We start from the raw sequence: 26,917 nt of genomic DNA on the forward strand, positions 1-26,917 counted from the left end.
CCATTCCTCTTCCCGTTCCCCAGCACTCTACTAAAGAACATCTGTTACATAGTCAGGAAATCTTATGTTGTAATTTTTTTGGAAAGTCCGTAACAACACCAAGATGAAACTCTCAGGCAGATAGAACATAAAAGCAGTTCACGTATTTGCTACAATGGTCATTTATTTTCAGAATGTAGTGCTGAAAAAAATTTTATTTTCAATACTTGTAGTCTTTCCACTCAGAGGACCTTTCCTGGTCTTGAATGTGGAAAAGGCATTTGTTCAGGGCAGTAAGGAATGTTGTGTGTTAAGTTTTACTCTCGGAAATTTGGTTTTAGCTTTGATGACACCTAGTGTCAGTGGAATGCAATAAATGTTTTAATACTGCTTTATGTGTAGGCATTTCCCTTTAACATCCTCCACTACATTTTCCTCCTTGAAAATGCAAGCCTTATTATTTTCTGTTTGGAATGAAGAGAAAGATAATTGATATATAAACCGGATATTTTTGTCTCAAGAGCCGAACAAATTTCTCTTTTTACTCAGTATACAGAAGGGACTAAAGGAAGCTTGTGGACATGACATTGTCCTCATATGAAGGAGAAATTTTTTCTATTTGAAAATCATAAGTAAATCTACTGAATTCTATCTGTAAATTTCAAAGACATCTCAAATAACCTTGCAAAAGTAAGGTTTCTAAGTACTGTAGTTTCATTTTTTTCCCATTTTATAGCCACCGAAGGACACCCCCAATACACCCAGCTGTAGATAAGTAAACCATAATGTGAACTATGGTCTCTTTCTAGTCAGAGAAGAAATATTAAGAGCAGCAATTCTAAACAAAGACAGTGATAGGTTTTTAATTGGTTTGTAAAGAATTATGAGTAAAAGAATACTAAGGTTTTTGGTATTTTTCTTAAGTATCCATGAAAATTATTTTCATTCCTAAAGTATTTGATAATTGATTATTTTGGGGGCATAATCCTTTTATTACTATATAAAGAAGTTCTAATTCCACCCACTTATAGTAATATTTTTCCATATGCTAAACACACACACACACACACACACACACACACACACTCACACTTTTCATTTGAAATCATATTAATTTGGTTAGCGAAGTATTTCACTCTTCTGGAAGTTTTAAGAAAAATTCCTACACAGTGATGCAACATTAGGCCACTATTTTAGTAGAGTCTCTAGACTCATTCTTTTCTTGACATCTGACTTCACTTCCATATGTGCAGCACACAGTGACATCTTAAGGCCAAGTAATTAGAGCTCCTTTACCAGAGAAAGAACTTGAATTGGGATGTTTTCAAAGAAATTCCATTATATTATTAAGTAGTTTTCAAGTTTACAATTTGCAATTGGTAGCTCTCTATAAGCGCTTCTTTACTTATGACTTCTTTTGCAGTCTCTGTGAACATTTTAATGTGCACTAGTAAATGCTAACATTTTACATAGACATATTGTATATTAATGCATGCATTTCACTGCATAGCTTGTTGACACTCCCCTTGTAAAGCTTTTATGGAAGAAACAACAAGCCACAGCAGTATAGCAAAAGAGGCTTAATCTTTATAAATTGGGGCCTTTTCTGTCTCTTTGCTAGTCTAGGTGGCTAAATACAAATTCGAATGGGAGGGAGCAGGAAACACCTTTTAACATTTAAGGTTTTCTACATGGGTGAACTCTAGCCAATTGAAAACTAATTGCTTACTTTAATAAAAAATTTTACCATTTTATAAAAAGTTAAATCACATGTTAACTGAAATGGCTGTATTGTAATTAATATTTTGAGATAATTGTGATTTTGAGCTTAAATTATATATAAAAATTGTCATTTTTGTATGTGTTAAAAAAACAACTGTATCACAATTAATAGTACTTTTTAGTTGAACTACATATTGATGTAAATAAAAACTGAATGAAGACATATTTACTACTTTATTAACATAGATTGTGAATGTACTTAATGGTTTTTTTGCAGTATGAGACCATTACCACCTTGAAAGCTGCTTCATTTTATGTGCAAATAAGTCCTATGAATCTATATTTTAAATTTACTGAATCAGTGAAATTCCTTACTTTGTCAGTTAATTTGCAAATGCAGGCTATATTCTCCAGTTTTACTTTATGTATGGACACTAATCAGTAAAGGTGTACAATGTGATTAGAATGCATTTCGAAGATGCTTTCTGTACAGATACAAAATACAGGGACTAAAATAATGCTGTGCAGTGTATAGCAGAGCCATTTTTCGGCTTTGGTGTACTCAACTTTTTCAGTATTTAAAAAAGTGTTTTGAATAACATAAAAGTCTCTTTATTGTATAAATAAAATGTCACCTTATTGTAAACTGTCTTTTGTTTAATATCAAAGCAGATTTCTTAGCCACAGACCTGTAGTATGAAAAGAACATGTTTCTTTTAAACAAAAACACAAATGTAATTCTTATTTGAAAAAACGTAACTTTTATTATGAACATGTACATTTATCTTTATAAGCAATGATTTTTTTCATAATATGAGCATGCCTCAATTATCCAAAAACTATCTATCTACCTACCTACCTACCTACCCATTTATCTATATAAATTAATATACATTCTACTGTTTGCCTACTTAATAGAATCACATGGTTAGTTTTATCATGACTGATTAGCCTACTTCTGATATTTTTGGTATAAATAAAAACGTTTATATATGATTTTTATTAAATGAAGTTCATCTATAACATCTTCCCTTTCAGAAAATTACCACATGACTACAAGTTTAGTATTATGAAGATTACAAGCAAATTTTAATATTAAGGTCCTGGGAAAAAAAAAATGCACAAGGTTAGATTAGAATTCACTCCCAGAGTAGATTATGTATACAAATACCTGTTTAGTAAGTATTTAAACAAAGTACATTTCAAGATTTCTATGCAGTATATGTTACGTGTGATTTTCAGTTGCTGATATCTATAAAATTAATAAACTAAGGTCTTAGGTACTTCTTTAAAAAAGAACAAAAGGTATTTTTCACTGCACACACTCTGAGGTGAAAATATGCAGGTCTAATCTCTTTAGATTTCTTGAATCTAAAAGTACCAGATTATTGTTTGGAAACTTAATACTAAGACATCATTGAAAAAACTTGTCAAGTTTAAAGTGAAAATAGTGAGAGTAACTGCAACATTTTTACTATTTTCTCTACCAATAACTATATGTTGTGTAGCATTTCTGTGACATTAGAAACCCTGACAAAATGATTTCATAAAACATGGAGAAAGGCTAGAAACATTTCAACTAGATTAAAAACAATACAGCAAATATTAATGTAAAACTTATACTGATACCAATATACCACAAAAGTCCTATTATGGGTAATGAAAACTTATTTTTTTTAATGTCAAAGAACAATACTGAATAAAATTCAATTTTATATCGAATAAAAAGAGAAATTGGATGGTCATACTCAAGTAATTTGATCAGATTATATGTCACACAAACAGAAATGGGGAAAAAAAATCCACTTCTACAAAAATGCTTTGTCTTTATAAAAATATTAAACTACATTAAATAATAATTCACTTTTGAAGAAAGTGTTTACTGTATTACATAGGAATGAAAATGAGTAGGATAAATCTTTTACAAAACATTCAGAATATGTGTATGAATACTATACATGGTCATCACCATCACAAATGTACACAACACCTTAGAAAAATGTTAGTTATCAATGTAAGAATTCAAAGACTTAATATTACCAAGATTATAAAACAACTCCAATTTAAGTAGGAATTCGGTCTCTCAAATATTCCAGAATAGCAGCTGTTCCTTTCATTAATATGGCTGCTCGAGGAACACGGAATGGATTTCCATCTAGTAGTAATGTTCTAAACAGAAGAGAGAAATTAAGAATTTAACATTTTACATTCAGGAGGCTTCTAATTTCATTTGCAAGTTTTTTGGGTTTTTTTTAAAGATTTTACTGGGGAAGGGGAACAGGACTTTATTGGGGAACAGTGTGTACTTCCAGGACTTTTTTCCAAGTCAAGTTGTTGTCCTTTCAGTCTTAGTTGTGGAGGGTGCAGCTCAGCTCCAGGTCCAGTTGTCATTGTTAGATGCAGGGGTCCCACCTTCAGCTCAAGGTGCCATCCCTTGCGGGACTCCAGGAATCGAACCGGCAACCTTGTGGGTGAGAGCCCACTGGTCCATGTGGGAATTGAACTGGCAGCCTTCGGTGTTAGGAGCACGGAGCTCCAACCGCCTGAGTCACTGGGCTGGCCCTCATTTGCAAGTTTATAAACAAAAATGTGTGTATTTTTTTTCTAAGCATTAAAAAAGTTGGAATTATAACTACAATAATAACCAAAACAACATGAATCGAATACTTATTATGTGAAAGGTACTGTGCTAAGTAGTTTAAATTCACTGATTCTCTTAGTTATTTTAATAACCCTAGGATGTACACACCATTAATATTCCTATTTTAGAGGTAAAGGAAATGCAAATTTAGGGAAGACAGACTTACCGAAGATCACACACAGCTATTAAAAGGAGGAGCACTGAACTACCATTTAACCCATCCTCTTCTCAATCTTATGATGACCACATACTAAATGGTTGAATTCTATACCTCACAAGTATACAATGAGCATACCAACAAGTACTCGTTCCACAGACTATAATGTAATCAATATATCCCCCACCTGGGAAACATTAACACGTCTGCCTTCTCACACCCTTGACCAGATACACATATAAAAATCTATTTACATGTTCTGAAATAAAATTCAATTTAAGATTTAAGAGCTTGTTGGTTTATTTCTTTGTATAATTAATGAAATACCTTAAATTATAAGATAGAATTTTATTAATGTTCAATAAGTTAAGTGCTTGTGTAAACAAAAGTCAAAGATTCACACCATTTCATACAATAGATCTAAATTTTATATCTTCAAATACTTGTATGTGTCTTGGAAATTCTACTAAAGGTTGATTTTCGTAATTTATTAAAAAATGAGTTACAGTCAATCCTCGTTATTCACAGACTTCATATTTGCTAATTGGCCTACTCACTAAAATTTATTTGTAACCCGAAAATCAATAGACATGGCATGGCACTTTCAAAGTCATTTTTGGACGTGCACAGAGCAACGAAAAATTTGAGTTGCTTGCTAGGCACACTCACAGCTGAAGTTGAACAAGGCAACCCTTTGCCTTCTTGTTTCAGCCCTCATACTGTAAACAAGTGGCCTTGTTGTGGTCTATTCAGTGCAACATTTTTTTGTATTTTTGTACTTGTTGGTGATTTAACTGTTTCAAATAGCCTGCAAGTGTAGTGCTGAAGCGTCGTCTAGTTTTCTTAAACAAGGCTGTCATGTGCCTTACAGAGAAAATACATGTTAGATAAGCTTCATTCAGGCATGAGTTACAGTGCTCTTCGGCCATAGTTCAATGTTAATGAAGCAATACTATTAAATAAGGTGTCTTAATAAAGAAGCACACAAAAAATAAGGTTATGCATTGATTGGTTGATGAAAATGTTGTGACACAGAGGCTCCAAAGAACCTAACTCTTATACTTCCCCTAGGAGTAATGGTTCAGTATTCACTACTTTGGTGTTTACAGAGACTTTATAGAATACAACTGCTGCAAATAATGAGAAGCAACTGCATTTGCCTCGTATAATTCACTACAAAGAGGTACCAGAGCAGATGCCGGTGCTGTCCTAGTAAAATATGTCAAACCATCACATGCCGTTTTCAATAATGAAATTATTTCTGACACATTCTGCTTAACTACTTGGCTTTCTGTTGAGATCTCAGACTCCCTTTATAGTCACTTAAAAAGCACTTATTGGGAGCCTACTTTGTTCCAGGCACTGGGACAACTATATCTAAAGGAGGACAAAGAGATGGTACATGAGTCTAAACAAAGCAGGATGGAAAATCAGGAGCGACTAACTGTGCCTGGAGAATAGGGAAGGTTTGCAAAGGTGATATTTAAGTTGATTACTGATAAAAGCAGGATAAAGGCATTTGAGGCTGAGGTAACAGCAAACACAAAGAGTGAGGAAGACCACGCCCTGGAGTGAAGCCAACTTGAAATAAATGGTCGTATTCTGTCATTAGATCTTAAACACCCTATATGCACAGCTAAGGAGTTTATATTTCCCTGACATTTTTACACAATAAAAATGAGAAAAGGATCAATCCTTTTCTCATTGTTTCTCAAAAGAAACAATCATTTACTATATTTAAATATACTTTTACTTCAACTTTCCTGCAATACCTCAACAGAGATAAACAAAATGACACTTCAGTAAATCAATCAAGTAAATGGAAAAACTTAGTAGAATGGTGTAGTTACCTTAAATTCACACAATTACCGAGCTCTGGTGGAATTTGTAGGAGGTCATTATTTTGCAGGTCCAATGTGATCAGATTTTCCATTTTCTTCAATTTTTCAGGGTCTACAGATCCAACCTGATTGTTACTAATCAAAATTGTTTCAAGTGTAGGGATGCGATATAGAACTTCAGGTAGTATTTTGAGCCTATTAATATACGAACAGAATAAGTATATTGGAATCAGAGGAAAAATCATTCCTTCAAATACATGATCTGAAGTTTGATATCATGAAATAAAGTTTTCTTTAGTGTAAGTTATTTTATATAAGTCCTCTCTATTTTCAAATTTTCCAGAAAATAAAGAAAATGGACTAATTTTGGAAACCTGGAAATATGTTAAGTGGACAGACTTGTAGCAGTTTCTATTTATTGTATAAAATCAAACAAAAGTTGCAGTCCATTCTCCCATGTTTTCCTTTTCACAGCCAGGAGATAAGGAAATCTCAGATTCTCTATAAAATATACCTCCATGTAGGTATTCTTCCTTACTTCACTTTTATTTCTTATAAAACAGAATCACTGCCATTAAGTGAAAATTCGAGATTTATATTTTGCTTTTACTGAAGTTTCAAAAATAAGTGCATTTTGGCTCCTGAGAAGATGACAAACTAACGTTGGCTACTAGCTTCCTCATCCAAAGTAACCCTTAAGATGCCACAAGATTGATGGGAAGTCTAATGGCTCTCGGAGCAATGAACACAAGGTTGTTGAGGGTCCCTTGGGGTACAGATGCTGGCACGGTTTCAGTGTGAGGCAAACTGCAGGCCTGGACTAGAAAAGACGAAGAGGGACTGAAGGAGAACTTTCTAGCTGTGACCTTTCACTTCCCATACTGCCCTTCCTTGGCTGCGTCGAAACAAAAAAATGCAAGAGTGAAGGGTAAACTCCAGGGAGCACTGCCATTCCAGAGGGACTGGGGAGCCAACAATCAGGAGTGCAGATGGAGCAAACGTCGCCCAGGGCGCCCTCCTCCTCTGCTTCCCCACCAACCCGTGAACAAGGTAACTAAAAAGCAGGCGGCTCATCTGCCAACACAGAAGTTAGGGTTAGCTTTTGCCACCTCCCCAGACATTACCTGACAATGCAATTGACAGATGAATAAACAACTCACGAATTGATAATTCAATTCACAAATGAAAATTAGGAGAGATCTGAGAAGTGCATACATATAAAGCAAAAATAATGGAGCAGACAGAACAAAAATTTAAATAGGGAGCATTTTCACATCACTGTGCCCTAGCTTCCTCACTTGTCAATGAGGAATAACAGTACAAAATGTACACACTGTTATAAGGATTGAGTGAATTGAATTGAAAACCTTCAGGTAGTAGCTGGAATACAGTAAATGTTAGCTATTAATATTTAAATTAAATTGTTACCAAAATCAACTTTCATCATAGAAAACAATATGACGTTGTTAAGAGCCCCAACTTTGGAAGTCAAACCACCTAGGCTCCGATCTCAACTCTATAATTAACTATCTCTGTGAACCCTAGGAGAGTTCCTTAACTCCTAATCCTCCATTTTTAACTGGCCATAACAACAGAATCTACTATGTAGGGCTTTTTTGAGAATTAAATGAGAAAATACATGTACTTAGTCCAGTGCTTTGGGAGCAGATAAAAAGCTCCCAATAAATATTAGCTATCCTTAAATATTGGCAGTATCTTTACAGTGATTGAAGAATAAAATCTAAGTTTCATTTGGCATAAAAAGCTCTTAAAGGGCTGGCTACTACTTACCTGCTCAATTTCATTTGTTCTTTCTATTCTTCCCACTCCTCACCTCATGGTCCAAGCCATACTGAACTTCTTGAAGGGTCCCAAAGATATGCTCTCACAACCCTGAGTTTAGTACCGTACATGCTATCTGCTCTGCCTGGGATGCCCTATCCCTGGGTGTCTGGCGAATCTCTATCTACTTTTCAAGTCTCTGTTTCAATGCTACTTCCTCTACGTTCACTTTTGGAAAAGGAAACACTTTTGTCTATGCACTAAGCTTCCATTATAGCAATTATAATTATTTGAATATTTGTTTTCCTACTAGGCCACAAGTTTCTTAAAATGGTTAAAAGGAACAAAAAAATCTACTGGACATCAGTTGTGAAAATTCTAAGATAGCAATATCACTTTCAATTCTAAGTAGAACTAAGTGAAAATAAACCTGGATGGTGACATAAAGTAAAAACATAGGGCCTTTTTTGTGTTTTTGGCTCTTTTAGTTGTATTCTCTAGTAAGACTTACAAATTTTCCACAGAATAATTGTCAGTCACAGATTTATCTGTTCTGTTTCTTACCTGTTAAAGGAAAGATTGATTGTTTGTAGTCTTATCAATGCTTCCATTTCTTCAGGCAAAGAACTTAAAAAATTGTTTCTAAATTGGAAAAAAAAGATAATTTACAAAAAAGTTTGTACAACTTTAATAATGAAATTTTGAAAAATTATTAAAAAATTACATAGCTCAGTTTGTCAATCTTTGACCTGACCTCCTTAAGGCTGAGTCCTAACAATGCTAAGACAGTCGGCAGCCTCAGGTATTTGATTAGTGTGCCAAATCCTAATACCAATATGCTACCAATTCATAAAGCAATCAACTATTTAATAATAAATTTAGCAAGGCAAAAACTGTAAACTAATCCCTTATCTCCTTCAAACTGAGCTCAGCAATACTTCTCACGGTCAGCACACTTTAGATCATGCCTGTATGTACCACATTGTTTCATACCACAGATATTTGATTGGTATTAATTCATATATCTTGCATATAGACATGAAATTCTATTCTAAAAAGAACTGAAATATTTTACAGAAAAAATGAAAACAGGGAAGCAACGAGATTCTACATATTTAGAAACTTGGAGCTTTCTACTACGTAAGTATTAAGCAAGTCCATTTCCACTCTAAGTTTAGAATTTCAATATGCACAATGCATTTTTGGGGGGATCTTATGATGAAACATGGCAGTAAACAGAATCTCATTTACTACTGGAAGAATCTGGGAACAATGCTAGAAGAAAGGTTAACAAGGTAGAAGAATTCTAGAGGCTGTATAACTAATAATAACAGAAAATATCTGTGAGAAAATTACATCCAAGTACATGGCTATTACAACTAAATAATGTCCTATTACAACCAAATAATGTTCTCTAACCTATTTCTTTGTGTTCAGAAATCAAGCCTAATCTGTTAAGTGTATATATATAAATACACACACACACACACACACACACACACACACACACACACACACACACACACAGAAGAATGGGACAAAAAGAAAGACAGCAGCAATGGGACATGAATTCATTCTCCCTGCTGTTAATACTGAACTAAAATGTGGTTTTACACTGTTTAGCCAGTGTAATTGCCACCTGAAAATAGAAGAAAGTCTACGTTTAGTAGGAGCAGAGTATTAGTAGATTTGCTCTAAACCCGCAAGCAAAAAATTTTTATCTACAGGAAGAATAAATCCTCAAACAGATATAATTTACCTTATTGTTATTTGACTACTGCTTGAGTAGAACAAGAGGAGCTATGCTTTAAATAAACTAAAAACACACTTAGTAACAATAGCTGAGCAGTAAGAAGCCCAGTAGTAGAGTTATACTTCATAAATAGTTTTAAAGTCCAAATAAATAAATGACTATATAACCCTGAGACATACATTATTACCTTCAAAGAACTGTGATACTTCTGATCTTGTCACTTCAACTTAGAATACACTTAAATTTAACTTTACAGAGCCATAAGTAGTTTTTCTTTTTGTTGCCACTCATAGTGGGTTTTTTTTCTTTCTGGCCTTGCATGTTTTATATAATTTTTTGAAACCAAATAGGTTCTTTTTAAGAGAAGCCATGCTAGCTGCTGTGCCAGCATGGGGCTTTGAAAGTTTTATGCTGTTACTTTCAGGAAAGGAACAATGTGAAGCAAACACTTCCATGTATCATTTCTAATTTTGCATAAGCAATGGATCTAAAGAATGTGTTCAGATTTTCTCGTATTTTAAATAGTTCTCTCATTACTTAACTTGTAAATTGCCTACAAATGATAGCTATCTGATTAAAATATTTCCCAAATGCTTGATTTTAGGTTTCTCCTAATATATTATTAGTAAACTAATAACAATTTCCATATTTACTTAGGAAAATACGAGGGAAAGGGTAAAAGTTAGGCAAAACTCAAAGACAAATTATAAAAAAGTAAAGAAATAGTATCAATAAATACCTGAGATCTAAAAAAGTCAATTTCTGAAGCATACATAATTCCAAAGATATAAAAGAAAGTTTATTAAAACTGAGATTGACATCAGAAACCATTTCCTTTAGTTCTACAATCCTGAAACAAAAATAATTTCAAAATGTTAGCACTTGAGTTCACTGTCAGAACTTCAAAACTATAAGCAGACCGTAGAAGGGAAAATCCTGTAATTATTTCTGCTAATTCAGATTTGTTTGTAACTTCCACTTTTCTCATAAAAATTTCAATCAGTTTGGATGTGTAACTGATAAAAACATATTTTTTAAAAACAGCCTTAACCTTATCAGTCCCAAAAACTCTATTGTCCTTAAATGTATGTTGAAGTTTAAGAACCTCTTTATTTTATATTTAAACCAGTTACAAAGAAGAAAAATCAAATCTAGGCAATTTTTATACTATATTCTGTCAATGACTTGAATCCACAAAATAAACTGTTAGACATATATTCTGGAACACAGTACTTTTCTTTATAGACTGTATAATATAATACCATCTGGGTACTTCAAAGTGTTTTGTTTTGTTTTAAATACAATATCTCAACATTTTAGAAGTATAGCGTAGTATTTGTTATTTACTAAATTATCATTACATTTAGTCATGATGGGAAGAAAACATTAAGTTAATTCCTAGGTTTGGAAAGTGTCACTACTAAGTAACTTAAGTCAAAGACTTACAGAGGAAGAATTAAACATTTCTAAGTAAGCCTAGTCAAGTTGAGTAGTTTTAAAGTATGTTATGAATTTAACTACATAAGAACAAGAAATGTTATATGTGATTTGCCAAGAAATTAAACTATGAGTCATTTTTATCTATATTAGCAAAGAAAAAAACAATATCAAATGCTGTGCTAAAAAAGATATAGTGAGAGATACATGAGTTTGGATATGTAACTGATAAAACTTTTTTGGCAAATTTTTGGATATATGTATCAAGAGTCATAGTCTTTGATTTCATAATTCTTCTGGAAATCTGGCCTAAAGAAACAATATGTTTGTTTTTACTTATTGCCATAATCAACTTATAACATATAAATTAGATTTCAAAAGTATTGTTTACAACATAGGGAACTACTTATAACAAATTAACCAGTCAAGATAAAAATTATAATATAATTATAAATGGGGAATAGCTTGAAATAAAATATGCCACGAGTTAATAGACTAAATCAGTGATGGGACTAAAAATAATTTGTCCTTTCATTTAGTCCAAGACTTTATTAATAAAAATTACTTTTACAATTAGAATATGGTGAAAACTGATTTGTGAAATAAAAATTTAAGAAAGAGGGAAAGTGGTTCAGAAATTGTCTACAGCAAGGTATGTCTCTACTATATGTCTTCTCTGGCCTTCTAAACTGCTAAAAATATGATGAAATAACTGTGGTAATAGAGTAACATATTGTTTTGCATAAGAATAACCAGACCATAGGATAAAGTGAGAAAGTAAATAATAAGGCAAAGTCTTTGAACTCCTTCCATCTTCGTTCTCTATTAGCTTGTTCCATCGAGGATCCCCAAGGTAAACTTATCCTATCTGATAGCAAATCTAAATGCTCACCTATTCTATCAAATATCCTCTAAGACCTTAAATAGGAGAGAATGAGATGGACTAGATCCCCATTTGCAACGGAATTTCTTAGTTATCATCTTTTATCACCTACATTCCCTAAAATATGCTCTGTAAAATAGAAAGCAAATTATAGTTTGTCTGACTGACTTGGTAAAAATTTTAAACATCTAAAAAGTTATTTTTGTAGTCAGATGAAAGCCATTCTATTTTCCCAAATCATCTTTTTAAGTACTTAAGCGCTTACTAAGGGCTAGGCACTCGTTGAGTGCTTTATGTGGATTATGTCATTTAATTTCTTATAAATAGGTACCATTATTATCTCTACTTCACAGGTGAGAAAACCAAGAACAGCTATTTGCCCAGACCAAAGCCTCCAGCTTGTAGATCTGGGATACAGATACAAGCAATTGACTCTATTGCCCCAAGTTCTTTAACACTGTCCTATTTTGTCTCCCTTACTGTTGTTTTAATTGCAAGGTGATTTGTCAACTTTTTTTGGATACATAGTTTACTGCGAGAGAACAATCGTTTTTAAAAGTTCAACATATACCAATTTTTTCTTATGACCTAAAGATTTTGCTATGATTAACATAAACAAAGATGTATTAAACAGTACAAAATACAATGCAAACAACTTCTAATATGTGGAAGTGAAGAATCCTTTTCTGGAAGGAAAATATTAACAGCGCTCAGTCAATTTTATTCTTACTGTTAGTGGAAAAATTCAGTGGCTTGGCAATTCATTAATAGAAAGCCCCAGATAAAAATTCCTATTAATCTACATGGACCAGCTCTGGATGGTCTCTTAACACTTTCCTCTAACATTTAATTACATGGGAAAAAGTATTTCAATACTTTTAATAATTCTAATATCTATTTTCCAAATCTAAAATATAAAAAAGAAACAAAGTTTTAAAAAACCTACATACATCTCATAACAAATATTAAAAGTATCTCAGGGAATACTTCAGTAAATTTTGCTAAAATTCTTAAGTGTTATTAATCCAAGAAATTTCACATGTACTTTCAAACTAAAAAACTATGAAAAATATTTACTTTTGCAACTAAGATGCAAACACAACTGAGAATGAGTTACAACTTAATTCAAATGGCATCATGAACAGTTCTTACCTTTTTGGAATTTCACATAGCAGGTTCTTACTAAAGTTAATGGAAGTGATAATGTTGCTTTTGACTGCATCAAACACTTCATCAGGAATCAAAGTTGTTTGTTTATCACTAAATGAAAAATGGTTTAAGAAATGCATCATTTTTAGCAGTCCACATAACTATGATTATTACTTTTCACCTTTAAAGAACTTTAAAGATTTTATAGGAAAAATTTTGAAGGCAATTGATTATTCAGTTCTGTAGAGTGCCACAAAAACCTGCCAACCCACAAAATGTTAACCATCAGGAATTCAGACAACATACTGTGTCACAACACAACACATTGTGCCATACCTTCTGAGCATTCATATACTCAATGTGAATAAAAAGCAGAGATACATCTTCATAGTCTAAGATGTCTACAAGTCATATAGTAAATGGATAATAATATAGTAAATGGATTCCTCTACCTCAGTATAGAATGAAATCTGTAATTGGAAAAACCGCTTTTGCTCCTTTTCTTAAACTCTCTAATGGGTTACCTGTCAACTTTCTTTGGGTATACAGTTAACTACAAGATAAGAATCATTTTTAAAAGTCCAACATTATACTAAATTAGTCTTCTCGTGAGCTAAACCAATTTGTCTCTCCTTTAGCATGTGACAAGGCAGACAGGATAGTGGCTTTAGAATAAACTATCCCTGGAACTACCATTAATGAGCTTTGTAATTTACCATCCCTGAACCTCAGTTCTGTGAAATTAGAATGTAAAGGATTATTCACTGTTATTTATGCCACATCTTTTGCAACTGTAAATAAACTTCCTTTTCAGTAAGATTAAAACTTTCAGTAGGATTTTCAATAAAATATAATCTTGAAAGTGTAGAATTCTGACATTTGCAGATTTAACAATTTGTTGATGTTATATAATTAGCTGTTATCCTTATGTTCTTCATACAATTTTTATTGCCTAACACATTATCCTCTTAAAAGATTCTTCAATGGAATGCCAAATGAATGACAGTATGTACAAGAAAACAATATTATATGGGAGAACTGTGTAAGAAAAGCATTGTAATAGGTAGGTAAAAAGATAGCCTAAATTTCATAATTATTATGCCTTCTGCTTCTGCGTTAGGACTCCTTGTTCTGCTGTGCAGATGCAACATTTTTATCTCTTCAATCCGATATGCTCAAGTCATGGGGAACTGATTTATTCTAATCAAACTTTGAAGATTCATGCTATTTTAAAAAATTTAGTTGAAGGCATGCCCTGAGATTAGGAATTTATTTGTATTTTAAATAGGATACTCCTTTCCAATGAAAGTCTATGAGGAAAACAAATTACAATAAATTTAGAATCTAAATAACCTAAGACGTATGGTCTTAAGTGCTATCTTTATTATGCTTTTGTGATATCTGTGACTTTAAGAAGTAGAAATGGCTTACTAACAATTGTCGCCCCGATAAACTTTAAAGGAAAAAAAAAAAAAGGCAGAAATGGCTATCCCAAACAAAATTGTATCAATACAAGTTTATAGACTGTTTGGAGGATTACAAGCAACAGCATATGTAAAGTATTTAGCACAGTGCCCACCACAGAATAGTGACTGAATAATGGTATCCATTCAGAGTGGAAGTAGGGGAAGCCAGAGATAAAAGAAATTGTAAACTAAGAAATTCTAAGGCAGGAAATGAGTCTGTCTCATAATTCAGTGTGTATGACACCTAGCTTAGAATTTGATACCTACATAGGCTTCAAAAATATCTACTGAATAAATGAGGAACATAAGACAGGCTGTTACCATGCTATGCTATGAGAAGACAGACCCAAGTATAAGTATGGAAGAGTACTACCTTGTGTTAGTGTCAAAGAAGGAAGTTGGCGTAGAGTAGTAATGTCTACATACATCAGAGTGGCAAATGAGAGGTGAGAACAGTACCATTTTTCCCTGAAAATAAGACCTAGCCAGTCAATCAGATCTAATACGTCTTTTGTAACAAAAATTAATGTAAGACCCGGTCTTATTTTACTTATAATATTTACTTATAATAAAATATAAGACCGGGTCTTACATTAATTTTTGCTCCAAAAGACGTATTACAGCTGATTGTCCAGCTAGGTCTTATTTTCGGAGAAACACGGTATGAAAAAAACACAACAAATCTGAAAAGGAGACTATCCTGACTGCTGAGAAGGTGGTTCCTACTGACACATTAAGGAAAAGAAGCCAGACACTGATGCTGGCTGCATGGATAATTGAATAAATGTAGTCGCCTATCTGATTTGAGTGTGTATTCTTTTGTATTTTTATTACAATGCCCACATATATACAATCACTGCAAGAGCTTTAACAGTATTGGTTATTTTTGTCTTTGTTGCCTTAGATAGTACTGAAAGAACACTTTACAACCACTCCCAATCTTTGCACAGGTATCTTCTTTCCCTAATCGAAGACACTTCCACAATATATTACCATTTTTAGGCTTTTGTCTCAATTTATATATCAACAATGTTTCACATTTAATATATGTGCTACCAGAGCATATTATTATTTTTTTAACTTTTATTTATTTTAAGTGTGTTTTTCTAGGACCCATCAGCTCCAAGTCAAGTAGTTGTTTCAATCTAGTTGTGGAAGGAGCAGCTTACAGTGGCCCATGTGGGGACTGAACCGGCAACCTTGTTAAGAGCATCGCACTCTAACCAACTGAGCTAACCAGCGGACCCAGAGCATATTATTATTATGACATATTATTTGACTTCCATTCAGATATATTAATGGATACAACCTCTCAAGCTTCCCTACTTGAGGTGTTCATTAACTAAATTATACTTATTTACTAATATATACCCCTCCCACACCCACAATATAAAATCTTCTCTGGGTGCTAGAGGCAGAAAATTTTATTACCAACTGATAAAAGTGAACTGACATCTTGGGATGCTAACCATGGAGCTGGGCTCCCGTTGACTCTCTAGCGCTGACTTCCTGTTAAACTTTGTGGTAACTTCAGGGTTAGGGATGCTAATAAATAGAATACCCATCTTGAAACCTGGCCATTACTTTCCTTCTTCACGAGGCAACCAGTTGGAGCCCCAGGTTGGAGGTGTGCGTTCCCGCACTGCAGTGGTGATTTTTGTTTCTTTTTCCTTTTTTCCCCCAATAAACCATTTTTTTTTCTTGTGGATTTATCTGGAGAGTTATTTTTGTCAGTCTATACCAACCAATACTGCCACTCTTTTATTTTTTATAACAACAAAATATTTATTACAAAAATTTTACTATTAATAACCACTGGTCTATCTCTTAAGAATAACAAACACAAATCACCTGAGGAATGGGCATTTAAGTTCATTGTACTTTCAAAGCTTTTATCTTATCATTGTTTTTGCAACTGCTATTATTCTAGTTTAAGCACTAACGCATTCTGATGAATTCTTCCTTACCAATTGTCCTTTTTCAGAAGGATTATTTCTGAAATTTTCCTATGTGTTTTGCAATGTCCACATAAACAAATTACATACCTATAGTCTAATATTTTTAATGTGATGATGGCATGTATGTTGACTCTGGATTCACTTGGTAGTGTCATGGCAGTCTCAGTAACAGAGTCTCTTTGGTTAGCTTCATCCTCTGGGAAAAAAAGTTATATAAAACCAGTCAGTATTTATACTACAAAGCCATTTTTAAAATTTTTAAATTACATAAAAACAGTACATATAATTTCCAGAAATTATTGGTGAGCATGCCTTTAGTCATACGTTTCATTTCCAATAACTCATATCTGAGTGTGCATTTAATATTTAATACAAAATAAAGTTACTATATATGGCTTCAAAATCTATTAATAAAGCCTACCATAAGGAAATTTAGAAGTAGGAAAGAATAACTATAATGTCTCAGAAGAAATAACAACAAGCAATCCTTCTTCTTAAGCAAAATATTAGTCCATTAGAAGAAATCTGTTAACAAAACAAAAAGATTATTTCCCACAAAAGTCTACCAGACAGGCATAGACCTATCTTTTCAGTTTAGGATACAATGAAGCTGATTATCCCCAATCACTTAAAATCTGGCAATTTGCATAACCAAGTAAGCTTTTAATACATTTATTTATGTTAAGACTTTTTTCTGAGCAAGTGCAAGACTTTATTTTCAATAGACATTTCCTAGCATGCCTGTATACTCACACATTCACAATCAACCCTCTCACTAATCTCCAAGGACTGTTTAACACTGCCTTGTATGGTATTAAATAAAAAGCAAACAGAAATCACACACATTTAAAAGAAATGGCTTTGTGATGTTTTGGCAAAAGAGACTTCAGCAATCTAGACAGAAGTAAAATAAAATTATTAATTTTCAGCAATGTGAAAAAGATGAAACAGTTCTAGTATTCAAACACAAGGAGCAGAAGGCACGCCCAAAGAACGTAAAAAAAAATGAGCAGTATCCCTGATCTTGCTTCAGCCCAGTGGGCATTTAATGAACATTTGTTAAATATTACTAAGTGTATTTCTCTTGCATTGAGCTCATCAGTTGTTCATCAGTCAACAACTTTTTTTTTTTTTTTAAAGATTTTATTGGGGAAGGGGAACAGGACATTTTTATTGGGAACAATGGTCAAATTGTTGTCCTTTCAATCTTAGTTGTGGAGGGTTCTGTTCAGCTTCAAGTTGTTGTTCTTGCAGTCTTAGTTGTGGAGGGCACAGCTCAGCTCCAGGTCCAGTTGCCGTTGCTAGTTGCAGGGGGTACAGCCCACCATCCCTTGCGGGAGTCGAACCGGCAACCTTGTGGTTGAGAGGACAGGCTCCAACCAACTGAGCCATCGGGAGCTCAGCGGCAGCTCAGCTCAAGGTGCCGTGTTCAATTTTAGTTGCAGGGGGCGCTGCCCACCATCCCTTGCGGGAGTCGAGGAATTGAACTGGCAACCTTGTGGTTGAGAGCCCGCGCTCCAACCAAGAACTGAGCCATCCGGGAGGCAGCTCAGCTCAAGGTGCCGTGTTCAATCTTAGTTGCAGGGGGCAGAGCCCACCATCCCTTGAGGGACTCGAGGAATTGAACTGGCAACCTTGTGGTTGAGAGCCCACTGGCCCATGTGGGAATCGAACCGGCAGCCTTCGGAGTTAGGAGCACGGAGCTCTAACCGCCTGAGCCACCGGGCCGGCCCCACTCAATAATTTTTAAAACTATTACTTCCCCTGCAAATATCATATATTTTATTTATAGAAGTAGCACAGAATAAATGACAAAATATCAAGTAGAAATAAAATACATCAAAGAAAAATTAATATCAAGTGAATGATTCGATATCTAGAAGTTCCTTAGCAGTTTGGATATGTCACATTAAAGAATGTATAATATATATTGCCAAATTACATCAGCAGAGACAATATTAAACCAGCAAAAAACCCCAGCATTATTTTTTAAACATACATGTATGCTACCACGATTATATATTGAGAAAGAATATTCGCAACACTTTCCAAAGAGCTATATCAATCAGCATCAATGAAAATGTAAAGAGGGATACTATTGTCTCTTGGGAGAGGACTAGTGTGAGAGATAGATTTACTTTTCATTATATCATGTTTCCCTGAAAATAAGACCTAGTCGGACCATCAGCTCTAATGCGTCTTTTGGAGCAAAAATTAATATAAGACCTGGTATTATATTATAATATATTAGATTATATTGTACCATATTATATATTATATAAGACCTGGTATTATACTATATTATATATTACATTATGTTATATTAAAATAAAGACCGGGTCTTATATTAATTTTTGCTCCAAAAGACACATTAGAGCTGATGGTCCGGCTAGGTCTTATTTTTGGGGAAACACGGTATATCCTGTATTTGTTGAAAAAAGATTTTTTTTTACCATGAGCATTTACTGAATTTTTCACTTAAAAACCGAAGACAGCAGTTGTCTCCTAAAATGATCTATAGATTCAATGCAATTCCTATCAGAATCCCAGCTGACGTCTTTGTAGAAATTAAGCTGATTCTAAAACTCAGGATTGCAAAAAACCCAGAATAGCCAAAACAAGCCTGAGAAGAATAAAGTAGGAAGACTTACATTTCCTGATTTCAAAACTATTACTAAGCCATGGTAATCAAGACTGTGTGGTGATGGCATAGGACAGACATACAGATCAGATCGATGGAATAAAACTGAGAGTCCAGAATGAACTTTACATGTATGATCAACTAATTTTCAACAAGGATGCCAAAAATAGTCTTTTCAACAAATAGAGAAGGGAAACTGGACAGCCGCATACAAAAGAATTAAACTGGACCCTTATCTCACATTACATATAAAAATTAACTCAAAATGGATCAAAGACTTAAATGTAAGAGCAAAAGTATAAAACTCTTAGAAGAAAACAAAGTGGCAAATCTTCATAAAAAAGAATTTTGCAATAAATTAAATGAATTTTTAGATATGAAACCAAAAGCATAAGCAAGGAAAGAAAAAAATAGATAAATGGACTTCATCAAAATTCAAAAAGATTTTTGAGTTTCAAATGACACCATCAAGAAAATTAAAAGACAGGCCAACCCGGTGGCTCAGGCAGTTAGAGCTCCATGCTCCTAACTCCGAAGGCTGCCGGTTCGATTCCCACATGGGCCAGTGGGCTCTCAACTACAAGGTTGCCAGTTCAATCCCTCGAGTCCCACAAGGGATTGTGGGCTCCCCCCCCTGCAACTAAGATTGAACACTGCACCTTGAGCTGAGCTGCCGCTGAGCTCCCAGATGGCTCAATTGGTTGGAGCGCATCCTCTCAACCACAAGGTTGCCAGTTCGATTCCTCGACTCCCGCAAGGAATGGTGGCTGTGCCCCCTGCAACTAAAAACAGCAACGGAACCTGGAGCTGAGCTACGCCCTCCAAAACTAAGATTGGAAGCACAACAACTTGACTTGGAGAAAAGGCCTGGAAGTACACACTGTTCCCCAATAAAGTCCTGTTCCCCTTCCCCAATAAAATCTTTAGAAAAAAAAAATTAAAAGACAATCCACAAATGGCTAGAAAATATTTGCAAATTATATATATATGACAAGAGACATATTTAGCATATAGGAAGAACTACTACAGCTCATTAATAAAAAGGTAAATAATTCAATTGAAAACTGGGCAAATGATCTCTGAACAGACATTTTTCCAAAGATGTACAAATGGCCAACAAGCATATGAAAAGATGCTCAACACCATTACTCATCAGGGAATGCAAATCAAACCTATAGTGAGATGTCATTTCACACCTACCAGGATGTCTAAAATCTGAAAGTCAGAAAACAACAAGTGTTAGTGAGGATGTGAATCAAAACTCTCATACAATGGCCAGCCCGGTGGCTCAGGTGGTTGGAGCTCCGTGCTCCTAACTCCGAAGGCTGCCGGTTCGATTCCCACATGGGCCAGTGGGCTCTCAACCACAAGGTTGCCAGGTTCGATTTCCTGCAAGGGATGGTGGGCTGCGCCCCCTACAACTAGCAACGGCAACTGAACCTGGAGCTGAGCTGCGCCATCCACAACTAAGACTGAAAGGACAACAACTTGAAGCTGAATGGTACCCTCCACAACTAAGACTGAAAGGAAAACAACTTGGAAAAAATCCTGGAAAAATACACACTGTTCCCCAATAAAGTCCTGTTCCCCTTCCCCAATAAAATCTAAAAAAAAAAAAGCTCTCATACAATGCTGATGAGAATGTACAGGGATGCAGCTGCTTTGTAAAACAGTCTGGCAGTTCCTCAAATGACTAAACAAAGTTAGCATATGACCCTGCAATTAATTCCACTCCTAGATACATATGAAAGAGAAATGAAAACTAAAACTTGTAAATAAATGTTTATCAATAGCATTATCTGTAATTGCCAAGAGGTATGGAAAATTTTTGAGGTGCTAAACATGTTCTAAAATTAACTATGGTGATATTTGCAAATATCTGTTAATATAGCAAAATTCATTTAATTGTATGGTTTAATGGGTGAATTTGAATCCTATGGTACATGAATTATATCACAATAAAGTTGTTTTTTATTTAAAAGAGAAAAAAAGGTTTGTATTCCACAGCTTCTCTTACATATGTGGCCACATGACTAAGTTCTGACCAATGGCATATGAGAAAAAGTGATGTATGACACAACAGCTTAGATATATCCTAATATATTTAATCATTCTTGTACCTTAAAATACAATAAAACACACCTAACAAATTTAAAAGAATAGAAATTATACAATGTCTGCTTTCGGATCACAATGTAATTAAACTAGAAATCAGTAACAGAAAGACAACTGGAAAATCCCCAAATATGTGGAGATTAAACAACACATTTCTATCAAACATATGGTGATGGAAGGAGAACTGACTCTGGGTGGTGAACACACAATGGGATTTATAGATGATGTATTACAGAATTGTACACCTGAAATCTACGTAATTTTACTAACAATTGTCACCCCAATAAATTGAAAAAAAAAGAAAAAAAACACATTTCTAATTAACACATGGCTCAAAGAAGAAATCTAAAGAGAAATCTTAAGTATTTTGAACTAAATGAAAATGAAAACACAACTTATAAACATTTGTTGGTTGGAGCAAAAGCAGTGTTTAGAGGGACACTTATAGCACTGAAGGCATATAGTAGAAAAGAAGAAAGACTTAAAATCAACAATCTAAGTTTCCAGCTTATGAAATTAGAAAAAGAAGAGCAAATTAAATCCAAGGTAAAAAGAAAATAAATTATAAGAATTAGAGCAGAAATTGATGAAAGTGAAAACAAGAACTCAATAGAGAAAAATCAATGAAACCAAAAAGCAAGTTCAACTGATCTTTGACAAATGAGCAAAGGCAATACTATGGAGCAAGAATAGTCTTTTCCACAAATGGTGCTGAAACAAGACATCTACATGCAAAAAAGAGCAGCTTTATGCATAATTGCCAAAACTTGGAAGAAATTAAGATGTCCTTTAGTAGATGGATGGATATATACCATATTCTGCAGTGCATAATGTGTACTTCTTTGTCCAAATTTGTGAGGGGAAAAACAGGATGTGTATTATACATGGGTAGTACTAATTCCATATCTATATAAATGTTTTTAATTGTTTTATTTAGGCTTATGAGTTAAAAATGTAACTCTAGAAATCAGTAACCATATCTGTATGCAAAATAATCCCCAGGAATCCTTCCAACAATGGGTTTTATTGAACTTACGACAAACTTGCAACTATGAGAAGAGTTCTTGGCCTTCTATGATACATAAATATTGTAAATTTGTTACCAGTACATAAAATTTCTTGTATCTTGTATCTGTTCTTGTATTTTGTAATTATTTGTTACATGAAATTTCTTGTATCATAATGTTAAAAAAAAATGCTAAAATCCCTTTATAATTAAAAAAAAAAGTACTAAATATAAACAAATAAAAATTTGAACTAAAATAAAAAAGTTTTTTTCCCTGAAAGTTTAGGCCCAAAATGTGGGTGTGCATTATACCTCGCAAAATACAGTAAATTGTAGTACATCCAGACAATGGAATATTGTTCAGCATTAAGAAGAAATGAGCTGTCAAACCATTAAAAGACATGTAGAATGCTTAAAGGCACACTACTAAGTGAAAGAAGCCAATCTGAAAAGGTTACAAATTTTATGATTCCAATTATATGACATTCTAGAAAGGACAAAATTATGGAGACAAGTAAAAGATTAGTAGTTGCCAGGCAAGGAGAAGCAGATCACAGAGGGTTTTTATAGCAGTGGAATGATAGCACAATGATTGATATATGTCATTATACAGAGGATGCCAAAAAATGTATACACAGTTTAAGAAAGGAAAAAACTGTATTAAAATTGTAATAATATATACAGATAACAAGAGATGAATACAAGTCATGTGCGTGTGTATTTTTTTGGCACCCCCGGTATACTGGTCCAGACCCACAGAATGTAAAACAACAAGAATAACTCTAAGGTTATGATGTTTCAATGTAGGTTCATGCTTGGGAAAAACAAATGTTCCATTCTGGTAAGCGATGCTGATAATGGGGAGGCTATGCAGGTGGGGGCGGAGGATATATGGGAAACGTCAGTGCCTTCCTCTCAATTTGTTGTAAACCTAAAACTACACTAAAAAAAATTAAATCTTAGAAAAAAATTGATGATTTTGATATGACTTCTAACTGATTCATATCAGAAGAAACGAATTTTTCTGGAGCAGAAAGCATAATTGGGAGAAGAGAAGAAACTCTGGCAAGAAATAAGAGTCTTAGAAAATTATTTTAATAATTTATTTAAAGGGCAAGGCGGAAAATGGAAACTGCTGAAATATACAATAATCTAACATAATGACTGGCAATATGGTGCTAGGGTACATTGTGCATAATAGAGTATGTAAGCCAAATTAACGACTGCTGTATTTAGCTATTAATACAAAGTTTTGGAGTGGTTTGGTGGTATGTACAGCAATACACTCATACAACTAATTTTTTTCTTAATGCTCTAGTGTCTGCTACAATGACATACATTAAATAAAAATTGGGATATATAACAATTTTAATGAAGCTTTAAAAATTAAATTTATAGTATCATTTTCTTTAGTGCATATTCATGCTAAATGAACGTAACCTGAAAAATGTGTTTTGTCTTTTATTTCTGTTAGAACTTAGCAAAACTACACATGCAGCAGATATTCAAATATATGTTAATATACTTTCCAGTCAATAGAACACATACATTACACCATAAAAGTCAAGTTTTGCTATTTTCAAAGTTATGTATTTTCTAATTGGTATACTATAACAAAATTAAAGAGATTAAGAACATTATTGTAAATTTAAGGATGTTTTTATAACTTCTTTTAAGACTTTTATACTTATGATCTACATGGATTCAAAATTTGAGGCACACCTACCAGGAACCATTTCCTCTAACTATTTATATCCAACATACATGTAAATATATGTACTATTAACACTTCACCACTTTCATATAATCATTCAAAATATGAAAGAAAATATAAAGTACCTTTAATCTTGCTTCGTAGATACTTTAAGACTTCTTGGGTTCCCTTCTGAAAAGGTAGAGAGAAGGACACATATTCACCAAACATATCTTGCAATTTCATAGATCAACATGCATGTTTGAATTTCAAATTTAACAATAGGAGCTGATTTCTAAATATGCTTACATTTATAATGTCTCTTCGAATGGTTCTCATAGGATTTCCTTCTAATGCCAGGAATTTCAAATGAAGTTTTCCCAATGAATAGGGCAGACTACAAAAGATTATTTCAAAGATAATTTCAAAGATTATTATCAAAGATTGATTTCAGGGAAAACATTAAGGATAAGTATAATTCAACCAAATAATGGATTAAAACTAATAATATACTCATATGACAAACTAGGTATCGTATAACAGTATCAATGAAAACTCAAGTAACGTAAGCCTGCAATATTTCCCTTCAAGAGAAATACTCAACATGTAAAACCCAGATTTGTTTCCAAATTGTCATACTGTGATTGCTGAGAATGAATGCAAGCTATAACACATTTACTAAATTTATCTAGTTCTAAAAACTAAATGTTCAAAATATAAATTTTAATCAATCAGTGACTCAAGATAGCCATCCTCACTGATACTAATGTTTTGATTTTGCCCTTCAAGCAAGTAAATAAAATTCTTCCTAAATGAAAAAAAAAAAAAAAAACCGACAAAGAAAAAAAATTTTAAGCACCCAATTCATATTTTCATTCAATAAGGAAAGTCATTATCTTTGGTACACAAAAAGCAAACCCACTTACATATATAAATATTCAATCTCAAAATTTATTATTCATTTATACTATACTAGGCATTGGCGTAGGGACTTCAAGATCCTTGCCCTTAAGGAGTTCTTAGTTGAACAAAGGAAAAAGACACACACTGTGTTTCCCCAAAAATAAGACCTAGCCCCATCAGCTCTAATGCGCCTTTTGGATGAAAAATTAATATTTAAGACCCGGTATATTATATTAAACCCGGTAGTATAGTATAGTATAGTATAGTATAGTATAGTATAGTATACTGTATTATTATATTATGTAAGACCTGGTCTTATATTAAAATAGACTGGGTTTTATATTAACTTTTGCTGCAAAAGACACATTAGAGCTGATGGTCCGGCTAGGTCTTATTTTCAGGGATACATCTTATTTACAGTATACATCTAACAAAAATATAATAAATATGAATTATCTTACGTTGCTGGTGAGCATATAAAATAGTACAGCCACTTTGGAAAGTGGAGTTTTTTTTAAAGTTAAACATACACTTACCAAACAACTAAGCAATCCCACGTCTACGTATTTACGCAGGAGAAATGAAAACAATGACCACACTGAGATTTTTCCATGAATGTTCACAATAGCCAGAAAACTGAAAACAATTCAACATCTCTCAACTAACTAGTAAAGAAATGAATTAATTGTGGTATATCTGTATAATGGATTAACATTCAGCAATAAAAATTAATGAACTGCTGATACTCATTATCACATGAATGAATCACAAAGCTTTATGCTACATGAAAGCAGACAGACAGAAAAACTATATACTGTGTGATTCCATGTACATGATATTCTAAAAAAAGGCAAAACTGCAGGACAAAGCACATCAGTGATTGCTAGAGGTTGGGGATATGAAAAGGGAATTGACTGCATAGGGTATGAGTCCACTTTAGGGCAACAGAAATGTTCTACATGACTGTGACAATGGTTACACAAACACATTTGTTAAAAACCATCAAATTGTATGCTTGAATTGGTCAATTTTATTGTATGTAAACTACACATCAACAAATCAATATAATATAAAATATATATGTAATAAGCCTGCTAAACAAATATAGGCGCTATGAAAGTAGAGATGTAGAAATAAGCAAGAGGGTATAAGGGGAGAAGAGAGAGGCAAAGCCTAAATAAAGGAATGGTATTCCATCAGGCAATGAGGCAGGAAAAGGACATTCTATGATAAAGGAACAAAACAAAGAAAAAGTCAGGATATTTATCATTCATTCAGTGTAGTAAGTGAACAGAATACATGTAGGAGTAAAAGATGATAGAGAGAATAAAGTCTGACTGTGAAATGCCCTTGAATTTTATGCTAAAAAGACTAGACTTTATTTTGCGAAACTGGTTCCCAATTGGAAAACCAGAGTCATCAAAGTCTCCAAGATTTCTTTACAACAAACAAAAAAAACAAAACAATTCTACAATCCTATCAATTAGAGATTCTGATTCATTGATACCTCAGAATGTGTACAATGCCTCCCCCCCTTATCCTCTCAGTGGTTCAGGAATCCACTGGGGGTTTTGTAATGTATCCCCCAAAGATAAGGGAGTACTGTAATTTTTTCCTCAAAGCGTCTGAGAGATTCTGATGCATAGCCATATTTGGAAAACAGTGCTGTAACAATGGAGAACCATCAAAGCTTTTTCGCAGAAGAATGACCTGATAATTTGTATTTGATAAAAAATATTCTGGTAGCAGTTTGAGGAATCAGTATTTTGGTTAGAGGAGATCCTGGAGAGG

The 26,917-nt window shown here is 33.5% G+C and overlaps 1 protein-coding gene across 3 annotated transcripts in view; it reads right to left on the reverse strand.

Moving 5' to 3' along the window:
• The window catches only part of LRRC40 (leucine rich repeat containing 40), a 56,522-nt gene that overhangs the window by 5,070 nt on the left and 24,535 nt on the right, over window positions 1–26,917 (reverse strand). For 2 of the 3 annotated variants that reach the window (XM_019755082.3, XM_019755083.3), the window contains exons 8-15: window positions 24,533–24,620; window positions 24,370–24,415; window positions 16,856–16,964; window positions 13,348–13,455; window positions 10,615–10,725; window positions 8,687–8,764; window positions 6,350–6,535; window positions 2,440–3,870 (exon numbers count right to left, since the gene is read on the reverse strand). In XM_019755082.3, the coding sequence (XP_019610641.3) occupies window positions 3,765–3,870; window positions 6,350–6,535; window positions 8,687–8,764; window positions 10,615–10,725; window positions 13,348–13,455; window positions 16,856–16,964; window positions 24,370–24,415; window positions 24,533–24,620 (832 nt within the window). In that variant the 3' untranslated portion in view covers window positions 2,440–3,764. Of the gene's footprint in view, window positions 1–2,439; window positions 3,871–6,349; window positions 6,536–8,686; window positions 8,765–10,614; window positions 10,726–13,347; window positions 13,456–16,855; window positions 16,965–24,369; window positions 24,416–24,532; window positions 24,621–26,917 lie in introns of those variants that run through there. The other variant, XR_012497278.2, reaches the window with a different exon arrangement.

The sequence above is a fragment of the Rhinolophus sinicus genome, chromosome 14 (assembly GCF_057876585.1).
Source record: "Rhinolophus sinicus isolate RSI-liver-muscle chromosome 14, RSI-T2T, whole genome shotgun sequence".
NCBI classification, from domain to species: Eukaryota; Metazoa; Chordata; class Mammalia; order Chiroptera; family Rhinolophidae; genus Rhinolophus; species Rhinolophus sinicus.